This window comes from Crocuta crocuta, unplaced genomic scaffold, assembly GCF_008692635.1.
Source record: "Crocuta crocuta isolate KB4526 unplaced genomic scaffold, BGI_CrCroc_1.0 scaffold528, whole genome shotgun sequence".
In the NCBI taxonomy this organism is placed as follows: domain Eukaryota; kingdom Metazoa; phylum Chordata; class Mammalia; order Carnivora; family Hyaenidae; genus Crocuta; species Crocuta crocuta.
The window spans coordinates 1705764-1721655 of NW_027530010.1; the positions used below are offsets into that span (position 1 = coordinate 1705764).

The 15892-nt window shown below is 58.6% G+C and overlaps 2 protein-coding genes across 2 annotated transcripts in view; both read right to left on the reverse strand.

Annotated features, from left to right (window-relative positions):
• RIT1 (Ras like without CAAX 1) overlaps positions 1-15892 on the reverse strand; it is a 245244-nt gene that overhangs the window by 38384 nt on the left and 190968 nt on the right. The gene's annotated exons all lie outside the window — the stretch shown is intronic.
• Positions 4810-15892, reverse strand: part of ARHGEF2 (Rho/Rac guanine nucleotide exchange factor 2) — a 37458-nt gene continuing 26375 nt past the window's right edge. The window contains exons 14-26 of the mRNA XM_077764063.1: positions 15734-15859; positions 15261-15378; positions 14835-15083; positions 13001-13077; positions 12298-12467; positions 10535-10602; positions 8286-8483; positions 7895-8014; positions 7733-7800; positions 7562-7597; positions 7298-7348; positions 6903-7185; positions 4810-5924 (exon numbers count right to left, since the gene is read on the reverse strand). Coding sequence (XP_077620189.1) covers positions 5851-5924; positions 6903-7185; positions 7298-7348; positions 7562-7597; positions 7733-7800; positions 7895-8014; positions 8286-8483; positions 10535-10602; positions 12298-12467; positions 13001-13077; positions 14835-15083; positions 15261-15378; positions 15734-15859 — 1638 coding nt within the window. The 3' untranslated portion in view covers positions 4810-5850. The remainder of the gene's footprint in view (positions 5925-6902; positions 7186-7297; positions 7349-7561; positions 7598-7732; positions 7801-7894; positions 8015-8285; positions 8484-10534; positions 10603-12297; positions 12468-13000; positions 13078-14834; positions 15084-15260; positions 15379-15733; positions 15860-15892) is intronic.

Genomic DNA, 15892 nt, shown 5'->3' on the forward strand with positions numbered 1-15892 from the left:
TCAAGCCCTGTGGGAGGGGCCTGGACCCCAGCCCCCTGCGGAGAGGCCTCCAGCGCCCTGAAGCTCGGCCCCGCTGCCCTCCATCGGGCGGTGGCCCTGAGGCCAGTTCCTAGCCCTGAGGGTCACGGTCGCCCCGATCCATGGGTATGTGGGGTCGCCCGGCTTCCTGGGAAACCCGGCCGTGCCGTGGGGGCTGGGAGCTGTACTGGGCGAGCCCCCGGCCCCCTTCCGACACTTGACCTCAGCCTAGCTCTGGCCGACCTGGGGCGGCCCTCGCTCTCCCCTCTGGGCAGCTGCGTCCGCACTGGCCTTCCGCTGGCCCCTCGGAAGTGCCCTCTGCAAGATGGTCCCGAGGACCACTGTCCTCCACGAAGGCGCCCGCATCTTCCTGGTCTCCGGCGCAGTGTGGCCGATGCCGGCGGCCGTGGCTGCGGGAACAGGCACCCACCTCTCACTTTCCTGGGCCCGCACGGCCACGCTGGCAGTGTGGATGCTGGCCGTCCCGGTGACGGTGCCCACGACGGTCTCGGGGCCGCTGGTGAGGTGAGGGGCACGCATCTGTCTGCTGCGTTTCTGCGCAGGTACCGGTCGGGGGCACCAGCTGCAGAGGATGGTGCTGCCCTTCACGGTCCACTGGGCACCGTCACCACCACCAGGAGGGCAGGGGCGTGGCCCGCTGTGTCCCTACCCTGGAGGCCTTTCTTCCTCTGCCGCTTCCCCAACCACCTGGCCGCTCTCTGGGATGTGCTGGTGAGGTGACGTGTGACCTGGTGCCCCGGGGCACCATGCGTCTACACCGTCCATACCTGCACCTTCCCTGTCACCGCCTGAGGCAGGAGCTCGGTGGGCCCTGGCAGACACCTCCAGGGATCTGGGAGCCGGCTGGGGCCCTCCGGGGGTGGCTGGGAGCCCTCTGCCCGGAGAGAAGCCCGTCTACCGTGGCCAGCGACTTGGACAAAGAGACACCTGGGCGAAGGGTGCTGAGCACCTCTTCTGGGCTCCACCAGGGGCAGAGGCCTGCACCCTAGGGAGAGCCAGTCTGGGCTGTGGCACCCTCTGGGGGCCCAGTCCCTGATCTCTTCTGGGCGTGGTGGGATGTGGGATCACGTGGGGGGCGTCTTCGCTCACCGGGAGGCCTGGGTGGGACACGGGGAAGGGAGAGGATTGGGGATACACCTTCTGTGTCACCCACAATTGTGTGGGCCTGCTAACACGCTCCCGCCTCTGGTCCAGTGCGGACAAAGGTCCGTGGCCCCATTTCTGCCTTTTGTGAGAATTCTCGGGAAAACTCCCAAGGGTTCTAGACTAACAGACCAGAGGTCAGCACATCAGCGCCCGTTTCCTCGTCTGTCCTCCTCCACACCCCTACGCTCACATCAAACACGGTGTGTGCCCTTGTTCTCTGGTGCCAGAGCCAAAAACGCCCTCCCCCGCCTCCGGCCGTCTCCGCATCTAGCATCTCAGGTGCCCAGGGAGGCTCGGTACCTGCAGGCCTCAGCTGAGAAAGCGGAGCCTGCGCCAGGGGGATGCCCCACGTGAGTCCTGCCGCCTCGCTGGCATCAGCCCAGGCCCAAGTGTACACTCCCTGTGTGTCTATCCTTAAACCAGGATTTGGAAGAAGTGGGGAGAAGTCAAAGATGTGGGTGGGGCGAAGGGAGGTGAGAGATGGGCGGGGGGCTGGGAGAAGAGGGGGCTGCAGGTGCGTCCAGAGAAGTGGGAACCAGAGTCAGAGGCTCATGTGCGTGTCCCTCCCCACCCCCTGTCCCAAGCGTGCAGCTCAGAGGATCAAGGGACCTGGAATTACGTCATAGCTCTGTCGCTAAGCAGCGGAGGGACCTCGGCAAGTGACTTGTCTGCTGGTTTTCTCATCTGTAAAAGTGGGGCGTTGAGGATTCACCAGCACCTGACGTAGTGTGGTTATTACTCTTATATTTTGTGTAAAACGGAATCAGAGAGAAGGAAGAGGAGGAAAAGGAGAAAAAGGCGGCAGCGGGGGACACGGACCCAGAGCCGGATAGGGCTCGTCTGGGATGATGTTTACACGCTCTGGAGTGAAGTGGAAGTTTTACATTAAGGGCTGAGAGGGGTGCCTGGCTGGCTCAGTTGAAAGAACACATAACTCTTGATCTCAGGGTTGTGAGTTCAAGCCCCACGGTGAGTGTAGGGGGGTGTAGAGCAACAGAAAGAAAAGAGAGACAGAAAGAAAAGAAGGAAGGAACTGAGTGAGGGACTGGCCCCTGGTCTCCGTATCCATGGAGACCCGGCAGCGATACCGGAGAGGAACCAGAGGGACTTCCTGGGGAGCAGCTCCTGGACAGGATGGGGGTGGGCAGAAGGAAGATGGACGGGGTAGAGCCCCCACTTCCACCCACAGGCCCCAGTGCACCAGCTCCCGTCCAGGTGCTGAGCAGACTCCCAACAACCGCCTAATTCACAACAGGGACATGAAGCCACGTACCGACATTTAATGTGCTGCCTGACGTTTAGTTTCCTCCTTTTGATGTTTAAACTGGTTTGCGTTTGTCAGGATAGAAAATCCTGTTCCCAGTCAATTCAGGATGGAAAATCCTCCCCTAAGTGGCCCTCTCTGTCACCCCTGCAGCTCCTCTGATGGCTTTGCTGGGATGTTGGCTCCCCGGGGGTGTCTGTGCTAATGGAGCCTGGAGGTAAACACTGAGTTTATTATTTTCTTTATTTGTGTGGGTTTTTTTTAGAGAGAGAAGGCACCTTGCTGAAATCTCAGTTCTCTTTTTTTTAATGTTTATTTTTGAGAGAAAGAAAGAGAGCGTGAATGGGGGAGGGGTGCAAAGAGGAGGGAGACACAGAATCTGAAGCAGGTTCCAGGCTCCGAACTGTCAGCACAGAGTCCAACGTGGGGTTTGAACCCAGGAACCGTGAGATCATGACCCGAGCTGAAGTTGGATGGTTCACCGACTGAGCCCCCAGGCGCCCCGGTTAGTACTGAGTTTAAACAAGCCCAAGTCCGAGATGAGGGACTGGGTGCGCCTACCCTTGGAGAGGGGAGGGTGGGAGAGGCAGGGGAGGGGCAGCGAGAGGGCCGGCGCGCAGGCGGCACGCGGGCCGGGCACCCCATGCAGCGGAAGGCAGGCACGGCACCAGGGGCTGGGCTGCGGCTCCCTGCAGCCAGCGGCCAGAGAGCTGTGAACTTGCAGCGGGAAGGACAGACACTAAGACTGGGTTCTGGGAACAGCCACGTCGGAGACGGGTGGGCACCAGGTCTGGGGCTCAAGAGGGGGCAGAGGGCCAGCGCTGTGGGGTTATGCCAGTGCTGTCCTGGGAGCCACGGGCTTCTCCATGCCCACCCCGGGCTCTATGGCTCCGGGTCTCCCCTTCTCCCCTGACCGGCGTCCCCCACTGGCTGCGTGACAGTGTTGGAGGAGCCCGCGCTGCCCTCTCTCGGCCCGAGCACTGTCACCACCCCCACCCCAAGGCTGGCCCCTGACAGGTTTGGGACCCAGCCTCCAGCCCACGAGGCAGTGAACTCGAAACCTGGTGCTCGAGGGGACGCGGGGAGACATGGAGGACTGTGGTGAGGGCACCGGCCCCCGCCCACCTGAGACCCCGGAACGGAGGGGGAGACAGCACCTGCGGAAGGCCTGATGCGCTGGGCCAGACGGGCCGGACGCAGGTGCGGCCCCAAGCCCCCCACCCCCTGGCTGATTTCAGTTCCTCTTCCCAGCGGAGGTGGTCCCCTGTGCCGGCCAGTGTAGGAGCGCGTGTGCCAGCGTGTCAGTGCGTGTGCCTGGGAGTGTGTGACCAGCGTGTGTATGAGCACGTGTGCCAGTGTACAAACGCCTGCACCAGTGTGTGCACCAGCGGGCGCACCAGCACATAGCCACCAGCCACCCTCCTCCTCCACGCCCCCACCCCAGGGACTGACCAGAAACAGGAAGTAGGGGCGCCTGGGTGGCTCAGTCGGTTAAGCGTCCGACTTTGGCTCAGGTCATGATCTTGCGGTTTGTGGGTTCAAGCCCCACGTCAAGCTCTGTGCTGACAGCTCAGAGCCTGGAGCCTGCTTCAGATTCTGTGTCCCCCCTCCCTCACTGATCCTCCCTGCTTGTGCTGTCTCTCTCTCTCTCAGAAATAAATAAAACCTAAAAAAAATTTTAGGGGCGCCTGGGGGGCTCAGTTGGTTAAGCGTCTGACTTCAGCTCAGGTCACGACCTCACGGTTCGTGGGTTCGAGCCCCACGTCGGGCTCTGTGCTGACAGCTCAGGGCCTGGAGCCTGTTTCAGTCTGTGTCTCCCTCTCTCTCTGACCCTCCCCTGCTCATTCTGTCTCTCTCTCTCTCTTTCTAATAAATAAAACATTTAAAAAACATTTTTTTTTAAAGAAAAAAAACAGGAAGTAAAATTAACCAAAACCGAGAACTGAAACCGACCAAAACCAGCGTAATCTCTCGCTGAGTCTGGAAGAGGTTGCACCAGGGCTGTGACACGGCACAGAACTGGGGCACAGGGACTCTGGGGACAGGCTGACGGGAACTGTGTCCAGAGGGGAGGCGTGGGGGCAGCAGGCTGACGTCACTTCTGAGCAGGACATGCAAAGGAGGCGGGGGCAGGAGGTGGAAGGCACCGGAACCCATGGGCCCCTCCTTCCGTCCTGCTGTCTGCGGGCTTCCACCAGGACAACGGGGCTCCTGGCAGCGGCCCGTCTGCAGGGGGGCGGCCTGCCCTTCCTGTGAGAGGAAAGGCCCCTGGGCGCGGGGCACACAGGCAGTGCCTGCCCCTCCCTCCACCGGCGCCCTTGGGGCAGAGGACATCAAGACACATGGAGAGAGACAGCACCTCGTGGGGTTCCGGGTCTTTAATTTTCCCTGCTTTATCTTTTTTTTTTTTTTAAACAATCAAATTGGCAGAAAACGGGGCTGGTGGGCACTGGGGGTTCGTTGAAAAATCCCCAAAATTCACACTGAGGTTTCAGTCATGGTCGCTGAGATGGGGATGAGGTCAGGCTTCGTGGAGATTTCCCAACTCACCCTAGAACGTTTTTCCCAAATGGATGGAGAAGAGGTCAGACTAGGTCCCCCATTACTGCAGATGTGGAAGTGGTCCCCCCACCCCTCAAGCTCCTCCGATACGCGGAGACAGAAGGCTGTGATTTCTAATCGCCTAAAATCATCTCTTAAAAATACAAAACACGTGCAGTTGGCTTTGGTACAAAAAAGAAAACAATGACAACAAAAAAACATTCTGGTCCCATGGGTGTTCCCCTCACCCCCCAAGAAAGCCGTCAGGGCCACCTCAGCCCCAACTCCGTCCGCTCAGGGGAGCCAGGCTGTCTCCCCGGGGTCCCCGCAGAGGCCGGCGGGAGGGCTGCAGTATGAGGCTGGGGGGAGGGGCGGGGCCCTGCCCGCAGCCCTTCTAGGGGGTCAGCAGGGTCCTGGGTGCAGCCTCTCCTCTGCCGGTGTTGCCCGGGAGGGGGGTCAGGGTTAGAACCCAGCAGCTGCATGGTTAAGCCTGAATAAACCCCAGTAGTGTTACAGGACAAGGCCCCCTGATCCCTATGGCTTGGTTCCCGTGTCCCTGGTGCTCTAAATCTCCCCACTCCCTGCGTCACTAATAAACAATAAATAAATAAATTTTCCTAAAGTAGAGGGCAGAAGGCATGAAAAACTGGCATCTGTGGTGTAGCGTCTGGATGCCACCAGGGGGCACTGTGGCCCAGTTCCTCCAGCTTCCTGCCCGGCAGCAGGGGTCCCAGGAGCCCGGGAGCTGGCAAGGACAGTCAGCAGTTCCGGCGTGCCCTCGTCACTGGCGGACTGCAGTCCCCAGAGTTTGCCACCCTCGTGTGTTCTTCCTGGGGGCACAGGGCGGGGGAGGGGCCCCCTTAGCTCTCTGAAGTCACAGGCTCCCCGTCGCGACTCTCCGTCTCTTCCGGGATGTCCTGCATTCGGGTGAAGTCTGAAGGGGGCAGGGCAGCGTTAGTCAGAGGGCGCCCGCTCTGTGAGCAGCAGCACCCCTACGTGGACGCCACCCCGTCTGGGCAGCTGGCCGGAGATCTGTGAGTCCCCGGGTGGGCTCAGACCTCTGTGACACTGTGTGCTGGACACCGGTCCTCAGGGTAGGAGGATACAGCTTGGCCAATAAAATACAAAATGTTCTGGGCGCCCGGGTGGCTCAGTCGGTTGAGCACCCGACTCTAGGTTTTGACTCAGGTCATCCCAGCGTCAGGGGATCAAACCCCACATTGGGTTCTGCCGACGACAGTGTGGAGCCTGCCTGGGGTCCTCCCTCCCACTCTCTCTCTCTGCCCCTCCCCCACTTGTGCTCTCTCTGTCTCTCTAAAATTAATAAATAAATAAAAGGAAGGGCGCGTGGCTGGCTCCGTTGGGTAAGCGTGCAACTCGTGGTTTCGGCTCAGGTCATGATCTCACAGTTCATGGGATCAAGCCCTGTGGCGGGCTCTGTGCTGACAGTGCAGAGCCTGCTTGGATTCTCTCTCTCTCCCTCTCCTCTCTGCCCCTCCACCCCGCATCTCTCTCACTCTCAAAATCAGTAAATAAAACTAAAAGAAAAACCCCAAACAAATAAGATACCAGATATTTTAAGATGGTTATGTAAAGACATACTAGCTTTTGGTTATTTTGTATTTTCCAAACGAACTGTAAGAACCTCAAAGGTCTTAGAATTTTTTTTTTCCTAGGAATCTATTTCTACTTGAAGGGGCCGGCATCCCACTCACTGGAGAAGGAGGGAGGGAGGCTCCTACATGTGCTTTTAGAGCTCCATTCCCTGCTCACCATCAGAAGAGGCTGCAAGTGTATCCTCCGTGCCCCTCCCAAGAGTCACCAGCGCCCTGGGAGGTTACTTAGGGACCACCTCAAATGTCCCCAGGACACACAGCTAAGGGCGGCACCCCACTTCCTTTCTGCGCCTCACCTCGTGGACTGTGGGGCGGGGACAGGCGGCTGCCCCCTTCCTCCTCACTGCCCGTGTCGGGGTCACTGCTGTCCTGCAGCCGCTCCTCGGGGCTGCCCAGCTCATGCCTCTCTCGGTCCTCAAAGGGTCGATGGACAGAGCGAATGGTCACAGACAAATCCAGGCGGTCGTGGCCTCGGCTGGGCTGTGACGGGCCGGCAGGAAAGGCAGCAGGCCGAGGAATGAGCTCAGCCAGGGCGGCACCGCTGAGCGCCTTGTGCGCCTGCCCACCTGCCCCAGCCCCCTAGCCGGAGCCCAGATCTGTGCCCCACCATGTAACCCAGCCCCCCCAACGGCCTGGCCCAGCCCCCCAGCCAGAGGCCATTTCAACNGGCTCCTCCCCCCGCCCCACTGACCTGGAGGCCATGCAGGAGGCCGTAGAGATTGACCAATCGCTGTAAGGCTTCCTGAAGACAGAGGAGAGGGGGGGACAGAGCCCAAGCTTCAGGACGGCCAGGCTGCCCAGAAGGTGACTAAATGTGGGTTTGGGGACAGTCGGCCTCCAGACACTTGCCCATGTAGACTCTTCTTGCCACCACTCCAAACTGGGTTCTGATTTCTCAGACCCACCCCCCATCCCCGCTCCCCTCCAGTCCACCCTACCTCACAGCCCCTCTCACCTCCTGGGGAGCCCTCAGCTGATTTCCATTCCGATCCTGCAGAGACAGGCAAGGATGGGGACTCACAGGCACAAGGTCCCCGGAGCGGGTCACCCATAGCTCTGTGTAGGGCTGAGGACCCGGCTGCCCCATCCAACCCTCTGCTAGTGCCGGCACCTCCCGCGGACCCACCTTCTGGCTGGAGTCGGAGTCTGCTCTGCAGAGCTCAATGGAGCCATTGAAGGTTCTAGCCTCACCATCTGCGGAGGAGGAAAGGAAGGGCCAAGCTGGCGACCTCAGGGCCCTGCAATTTGGCCCCTCCCGCCCCCCACTGCGGCCCCAGCCCGCACTCACTGGCGGTGACCCCAGGACTTGTGCTACCCCCGCCGTCCGGGTCGGCGGGCAAGGCTGGTTCCCGGGCTGTGAGGAGCAGCTCCACGCCGGGCCCCACCAGGAGGTCCTTCAGGCCTTCCACTGTTGGAAGGACCCATGTAAGGACAGGAGCCACGCGCAACCTTGGGGGGCACCTTCCACCCCCGCTAGGGCAACGTTCTGGCATCAGGGAACCCCCTGCACAGGTGGGCTCCGTCACACCACCACCCATGAGGCAGAGGCAGACCCTGCCCCCCACCCGCCTCCGGGCACCAGCGGGCACCCCCACGGGGCTGGGATTCCCCCTTGTGTGTGCCCATATTCTGGGATGCCGCACGGGGAGGCCTGGACTCTTCCCTAGGGGCTCCCTCACCCTCACGGATGGCATCCTGCAGCAGCCGCTCGCCGCGAGGGCACTCCAGGGACTCGGAGCGGAAAAGGCCCCTGGGCAGGGTGGGCAGGGTCACCCCGCCACCATCATCTTCCACCTGGAAATGGGTCATCTCGGCAAACAGCCCGACCTTCTCCTGCAGCAGCTCCACCAGCGCCCGGTCCTTCTGTTGCAGCTCCACTGCGGACGAGGGACGGATGAGCACAGGGCCGCCCGAGGGCTCGCAGCCCGGGGCCGGGCTCAGTGGGAGGACTTAATTCTGAATTTTTGGCATTTATGTAAAAAATAAAATTTTTGTGGGGAAAATCAATACATGCACTTTTTTTTTTAAAAGTAGGCTCCGTGAGGGGCGCCTGGGTGGCTTAGTCGGTTAAGCATCCAACTTTCGCTTAGGTCATGATCTCGCGGTTCATGGGTTCGAGCCCCGCGTCGGGCTCTGTGCTGACTGCCAGCTCAGAACCTGGAGCCTGCTTCAGATTCTGTGTCTCCCTCTCTCTCTGACCCTCCCCTGCTCACGCTGTCTCTCTCTCTCCTAGAAATAAATAAAACATTAAAAAAAAATTTTTTTTTAAGTAGGCTCCGTGCCCATCGTGAGGCTCGAACTCGCAACCCCGAGATCAAGAGTCACAGGCTCTACCGACTGAGCCAGCGTGGCGTCCCTACACTTCTGTTTTAGGAACAAAAACCAGGACAGCCTGTGGCAGGGACCAGAGCTGCCCGTCCTCCTGTGATGGGAGAGTCCGTACAAATTCCATCAGGGCACGCGGCCGCCCGCTTAGCCTGCGCCCCACAGCCCGCGCTGCAGCTGGACACTGCCACGGACTGACTCCTGGCCAGTGGACAGGCTGTCGCTCCAGATCAGCCCTTAAAAGAAAGAACAGAGGTGCCTGGTGCCTGGGTGGCTCAGTTACACATCTGACTTCGGCTCAGGTCGTGCTCTCCCAGTTCGTGAGTTCAAGCCTGTCAGGCTCTCTGCTCTCAGCGCAGAGCCAGCTTCGAATCATCTGTATCCCTCTGTCTTGGCCCCTCCTCCTCCATCCCCCCCAAAATAATAAAAAATAAGCAAACATTTAGAAATAAAATAGGGGCGCCTGGGCGGCTCAGTCGGTTAAGCATCTCTTGGTTTCGGCTCAGGTCATGATCTCATAGTTCATGGGTTTGACCCCTGTGTCAGGCTCTGCACTGACAGTGTGGAGCCTGCTTAGGATTCTGTCTCTCTCCCTCTCTCTGTCTCTCTCAAAAATAAACTTTAAAAAATCTTTAAGGGGTGCCTGCCTGGCTCAGTTGGTAAGGCATCTTACTCTTGATTTTGGCTGAGGTCATGATCTCATGGTTCATGAGTTCGAACTCCGCGTCGGGCTCTATGCTGACAGCAAGGAGCCTGCTTGGGATTCTCTCTCTGCCCCTCCCCCACTCATGCTTGCGCTCCTTCTCTCAAAAATAAATAAACATTTTTTTAAATATTGAAAAAAAAACCCTCCCTGTTCCTTTCCACCTCCCTGCTAGCCGGGATGCAGATGTGCCAGCAGGAGCTGGAGTCGCCACTTTGCACAAGGAGACAGGGGGTGGGGGGTGGGGGTAGTCTTTGCGACAAGACGGTACAGCCGTACTGACCACCCTGCCCTTCCCACCTCCGGACTGGACACAGTCACCTTCTACCTTGTTTAGGAAACTGATTTTTGTTGGGTTTTTTTGTATAACACTTAGTTCATAGGCTAATCGATAAAACTAAAAAAAGTAAGTAAACGTCGCAATCCTGGTCCCCCTTCACCGGCCGCCACAGTAACGACGTGTCCTGGAGGTGCTATGTGCACACACAGCGCACGGGACGCGTCATCTTTACACCCGTGGCGGCAGACACTGGACGCTGCTCCGAACCTTGTTCTCTTTTTTTAAATTTATTTTTGAGACCGAGAGACAGAGCACTAGGTGGGGAGGGGCAGAGAGAGAAGCAGACACAGAATCCGAAGCAGCTCCAGGCTCTGAGCTGTCAGCACAGAGCCCGACGCGGGGCTCGAACCCACAAACCGTGAGGTCATGACCTGAGCCAAGTCGGACGCTCAACCGACTGAGCCCCCCTGGGGCGCCCCCAAACCTTGCTCTCTTTACTTAACGATACCTTCTGGTTATGGACGTATTCAGCCCTCGTGAGCCATGTACTTTCCAAGTACCTCCACAGCTTTCCATCGTGCGGATGTATCAGAATTAACGAGCTCTGGGGGTGGACTTACTCTTGATTCGGCGCAGGTAGGCCTCATCCTCTGTCTCAATCAGCGGGAAGTCCTCCCTGGATGGGCATCTAGAGGGGTGACAGGGTGGGTGGGGTTGAGGACTCAGGAGTCAGCCTCCTTTCCATGCTCTGTGCTCCTCTGGTAAGTCACCAGCCCCGGGCCCTGGCTTCATTCACTCCCAGCCCCCGGCTTTTCCTCACACGCATCACCCGTCTCCACGGGTGTGTGTGACCCTCCACAGGCCACCTGTGGGGGGCGCCAGGAGCACGGGCAGCCACCGGCTTTGGCGTTCAGCAGACTGGGCCTAAATCCTAACACCATTGTTTACCAGGTGGTAACCTCTCCATTTCTCATCTGAAAAATGGGTATGATACCTCCTCAGGTTTTTTGTTAGAATTAAATGAGATAACAGAACAGTGCTTTGAACAAGGCAAAAGCTCAGTAAATCAATTACAAAGACTAATACTAATGCTAATGTTCGCAATTACGAATATGAGCGCTGTTAATAAAGAGGCCCCCGGGGTCTACTGGCGACGGCACTGGGGTTTCCTAGAACAGGCAATGTCCTACTTTTGTACGTGTTTTTGAAAAACTTGTTCAAAAGTCTAAATTGCAGAAGCAAAACAAAAGGTTGCGTATTACAAAGTGGAGAAAATCCAGTTCTAAAAGCTAAGAGAATTTACAAACATCCTGATTGGGTGTATCTCTTGGCATCGTCTTCAAGGACCCATTCTGAACGTTCTGCACGCGTTTTGTTTTCTGTCATCACAAGAAACAGAGCGCCGACAGCCTCAACTCTAACGTGTGCCCAAGGACAGCCGGAGGCTGGCTGAGGAAGCGCACGGAGCGATTTCCTTCTCGCCTTGCCCGTTCGGGGTTTGTGTGTGAGACTTACTCCTCTCACCTCTGGGATCAATGCTTTCATTCCCTTTTGCATTGAGTTTTAGATAATCAAGGTAAAACGCAATCCTATCCGAGTAACAGCCCACTGCGTACAGACCGGGGTGTTCGCGCAGCTGAAACTGTACTGCGGGCCGTCAGACAGGTCACCAGCAGGCTCGGGGGTAGGGTCAGGGGTGGGGGGTTAGGGATAGGGATTGGGGGTTGAGTTAGGGGTTAGGGGTTGGAGTTAGGGGTTAGGGTTATTGGTTAGGGATTAGGAGTTCAGGGTAGGGTTAGGGTTAGGAGTTAAGGATTAGGGGTTAGGATTATGGGTTGGGGTTAGGAGTTAGGGTTAGGGCTGCAGTTGGGGTTAAAGTTAAGGGTTAGGGGTTGGGGTTAGGGGCTAAGCGTTAGGGTTAGTTGTTGTGGTTAGGGGTTAGGATAATGGGTTAGGGATTAGGAGTTCAGGGTAGGGTTAGGGTTAGGGGTTAGGGTTAAGGGTTACAGGTTCGGACCAGGTTAAAGTTAGGCTCAGGGTTAGAGTTATGTGAGGGTCAGGGTTAGGGGCTGGGGTTAGATAGGGTTAGGGTCAGGGTCAGGGTCATGTGACAGCGCCTGCCCCACGTACACCTCTGCTTGTCAGCTCACGCTGCTGCAAGATGGTTGGGGTTGCCCAGTAGAAAACATGACTTTACGGGATGCGGGAACACAGGTGACCTTCCCCGCCTCGGGCATCGTGTTTCTCCCCCAGTCTCTGCCTCCACCTCTGAGCCCCAGGTTCTTGCCCCCAGGGAGGCCAAGCTGTGGCAGGGACCCCCCCCCCCCCCCCNCCCCCCCCCCCCCCCGCCGGCTGCAGGTTCCCCGCGGCCGCGCACACTCACACGCGCACGCTCTGCTGGATGACTCGGATCCAGGTGCTCCGGTCGTCCCGGGATGCCGTGTGGACCTCGTACATCTCGGGGGGCCCTGCGCTGATCAGAAACATCCCCTTCTCCTGGTTGGCGATGTCCCGCACGATTAGGTTCTGCAGCGACACCACTGAGGGCTTGTCCTGCGGTCAGAAAGGGCGGTTGAACCTGGGAGCCCCACCCTGGGATACCTGGGTCTTTAGTCTTTCTGGAAAACCCAAAGTGTTGAAGAGCCAGCCTGTGATCAGAGCCACAAAGCAGCCAGGGAGCACTTTAGGGGCACACGTGAGCTCTGACAAGTTAATTAACTTTAAGGTTTATTGGGGCGCCCGGCTGGCTCGGTCAGAAGAGCGTACAACTCTTGATCTCGAGGTTGTGGGTTCGAGCCCCGCCCACACTGGTGTAGAGATTACTAAAAGGTAAATAAACTTAAAAGAAAAAAACACATTAAAAAAACCTTTAAGGCCTACTTTCCCCATCTGCAAAAAGGGGATCGGTAACGGGCCTTCCGCACATGGTGACAACACACGTGAGCTGCTTTTATTCCTTATGCCATTACAGTAACTGTTACAGTAACAGCCACGTGACTCTGGAGGGTTCTAGGGCTCTTTCCGGCTCGGGTGGAGGAGGAAGAAGAGCCGGGAGCACTGAGAAAGGGGAAGGAGGATGGTCTCACCAGGGCAGGGAAGATGTACTTCTGGTCCTTCTCCTGGAGAAACACCAGCACGTCTGTCATCAGCAGCATCAGCACGTCTGGGCAGGGGGAGAGGTGGGAGAGCAGCCAGCATCAGAGGCCTGGGCGGCCACTTGCCTTTCCCAGGGTCCAGGCCGAACATGTCCGCTCAGGGCTCCTCATGACCCTCTTCCTGCCTCTCTTCCCTCCCACCTGCCCGTTCTCTCCGCTCTGAAAGGCCAGGGGAGAAGAGGCACGTGTCACCGGATCAAACGGCCTCCCGGCCAGAGAAGGCCGCGGGGGTCACTGGTGCGTCTCAAGGAAACCCTTTACTCAGCTGATGGCGGTTTCTTAACCTGGGGCCTGCAGATCCCAGGCTGTCCGCTGCTGGCCTCCAGGGGCCTGCAGACCTTCTGAAGTCGCAGAAGCAATTTTACACGTCAGCACAACCCAGATGTGCATTTCCTGGGTGAAAGGGTCCCAAGTTCTGGGGAGAAGAGTAAAAAGCATTCCCAGAGCAGGAGAGGCCAGCCCTTTTCAGCCTTTAAATTCCATGCCTTAGGGCGCCTGGGTGGCTCAGTAGGTTGAGTGTCTGACTCTTGATTTCAGCTCGGGTCACGATCTCGCCATTCGTGAGTCTGAGCCCTGCGCATCAGGCTCCATATTGTCAGCGCGGAGCCTGCTTGGGATTCTCTCTCTGTCCCTCTCTACCCTCCCCTGCTCCTGCTCTCTCTCTCAAAACAAACAAAAGCTTATGTATATAAGTATTTAGATTCTATGCCTAGCAACCGACATACGGGTTTTTTGGCTATCTGACCTAAAATCCCCCTGTCCGGCACATTCCCAGGGCTCGAGAGGCAGGGGACAGTAGGACTTCACATCCACCTCTCCCGCAGCTGAATAATCCCGTCTCCCGCCACCCCAGAGGCCTCCTTCATTGTCCTTCTCTGTCCCACCTTCCGGCCACTCAGATTCCGAGTCCTACACTTTAACACCGACGGGGAAACGAAAGGTCAAGTCCTCAAAACTCAGATGCCACAGTCAAAAAAAACCACACGCTCACCCTTCGCCCTTGGAGATCTTACTAAACTGTGGGCACACAGAGGGGAGGGCTTTTGCTAAATGCTTCAGAAATAAAGCTCTCCAGCCTTGCTATTTTTAACCCCCACGGTTTATATTCTTAGCTGCTGCGTGGGAGGGATGGAAAAGAGAGAAAGGGATGAAGGCAGGCGCCTGTACGCACTGCAATCCCCCAGCCTGTGGAGTGGGGATTTCATGACATGAGACACAGGCTCAGGCCCCGGGGAGCAGACTCCCTCCGTCCCCCATTCGTCACCCCCAAATCCAAGGCCTGCTACTCTCTCCGCGTCTTGCTTGAGGTCACAAGAGACCTGGCCGGTGCGCTCTGGGGAGAGAGGCTGGGCAAGCGTGCTACCCCCTCGCTGCTCTTTCCTGTCTTCTCCCTCCTGCCTGTCCCTCACGGGGCTCAGCTCCCTGCTCCTTCCCTGGCCACGTTCCCAAAGCTCCTGCCCATCCTGCAGCCGCGCCAGCTGCCCCGATCTTGCCCCTGGTCCTAGAGCTGCTCGTTCTCATCAAGACTGGTGGCTCCCTGGGCACTAAGGACTAAAGAAAGGGGTAAATGCCGACCAGGAAGGCCCTGAGAGGTCCATGAAGCTAAATACAGAATTCAGACAGACTTTTGCTGCAACGGAGACTACGTTTTCCCTCCCATGGGCCCCCGGAGGCAGCGCTGCAGAGAGGGCTCCGGGGCTGGTTGCTTCTCTCCCTCTATGTCTGGCTCCCGGCTCTTGCCTGGCCTGCCACACGGACCACCGACCTTTAAAGCGGCCCGTCGCCGTCTTCCAGAGCAAGCAGCCGTCATGGATGAGCCTGCGCCGCAGAAGCTCCTCTCGGCCAAACGGGCCCTTGCCAGGCACGGGGGTCTGGGCCCGGGGGTCCATGCGGTGGTAGATCTCCTGCAGGCGGGCTCCCTTCTCCAGCTCATGCACATCCTGGTCCACGTTGGACAGCAGCTCCTTCACCAGCCCCAGTGCCGTGGTCAGGTCCCGGCGCTCCTCCTCGGTCCCTGGTGCGCAGGGGTGGCGTGAGGGGGGGCCAGCCCGCTTCAGGACCACCCCGGGTCCCACAGCGTCTTCAGACGCCGCCCCAGGCTCCGCATCTGACCCTGCCCTTTCCCTCGGTCACGAGCCTCTTTTCTCCCGACAGCCCCCCCCCGCGCCCCTCCCTGGGCCCACTCCCTCACCGTGGGAGTGCTGAAGGATGCGGTTGATGAGCACCGGGTACTTGGTGATGCGCTGGGTCACCAGCAGGATGCATTCTTGCACCCCATGCCGCTTGAGCACGGCCGAGCGGGTCACCTTCTGCGAGGGGCCGGAGGGGGCCGAGGGGAGGGCAACAGAAAGGACACTGGATTTGGAGCCTAAGCTCTGGTGCGGGCCCTGACCCGGCCGTTTACCTCGCGCTGGCCTAGGGGGCCACACCTGGAATTCGGGGAGCACTCGCCACAGGCTTCCTATTAACCAAAGCAGCGCTCGGCTGGCTCAGTCAGTGACCGAACGCCTCCTGATCTCGGGCCGTGAGTTCAAGCCCCACACGGGGCATTTGCGCTGCCCCACGAGGGCTTACTGCGGACAGGCTCCACGGGGCTCGGAGAGCACACGGTGCCCCCCAGGAAAGGGCAGGCTCTGGGCGCAGGTCCCGGAGAGGTCTGCTCACCCGAATGAACTGCTGGAAGCGTTTGTCCCGAGCATACAGCTCCTTATAGAGCTTTAAGGCCTTGGTGTGGCGGCTGCAGAACTCGGAGTAGGTCTTCCGCATCTGCTCTGCGCTGGGTCCTGAGAACTGGAGGGCGGGGCTGGGTCAGCACTGAGCCCC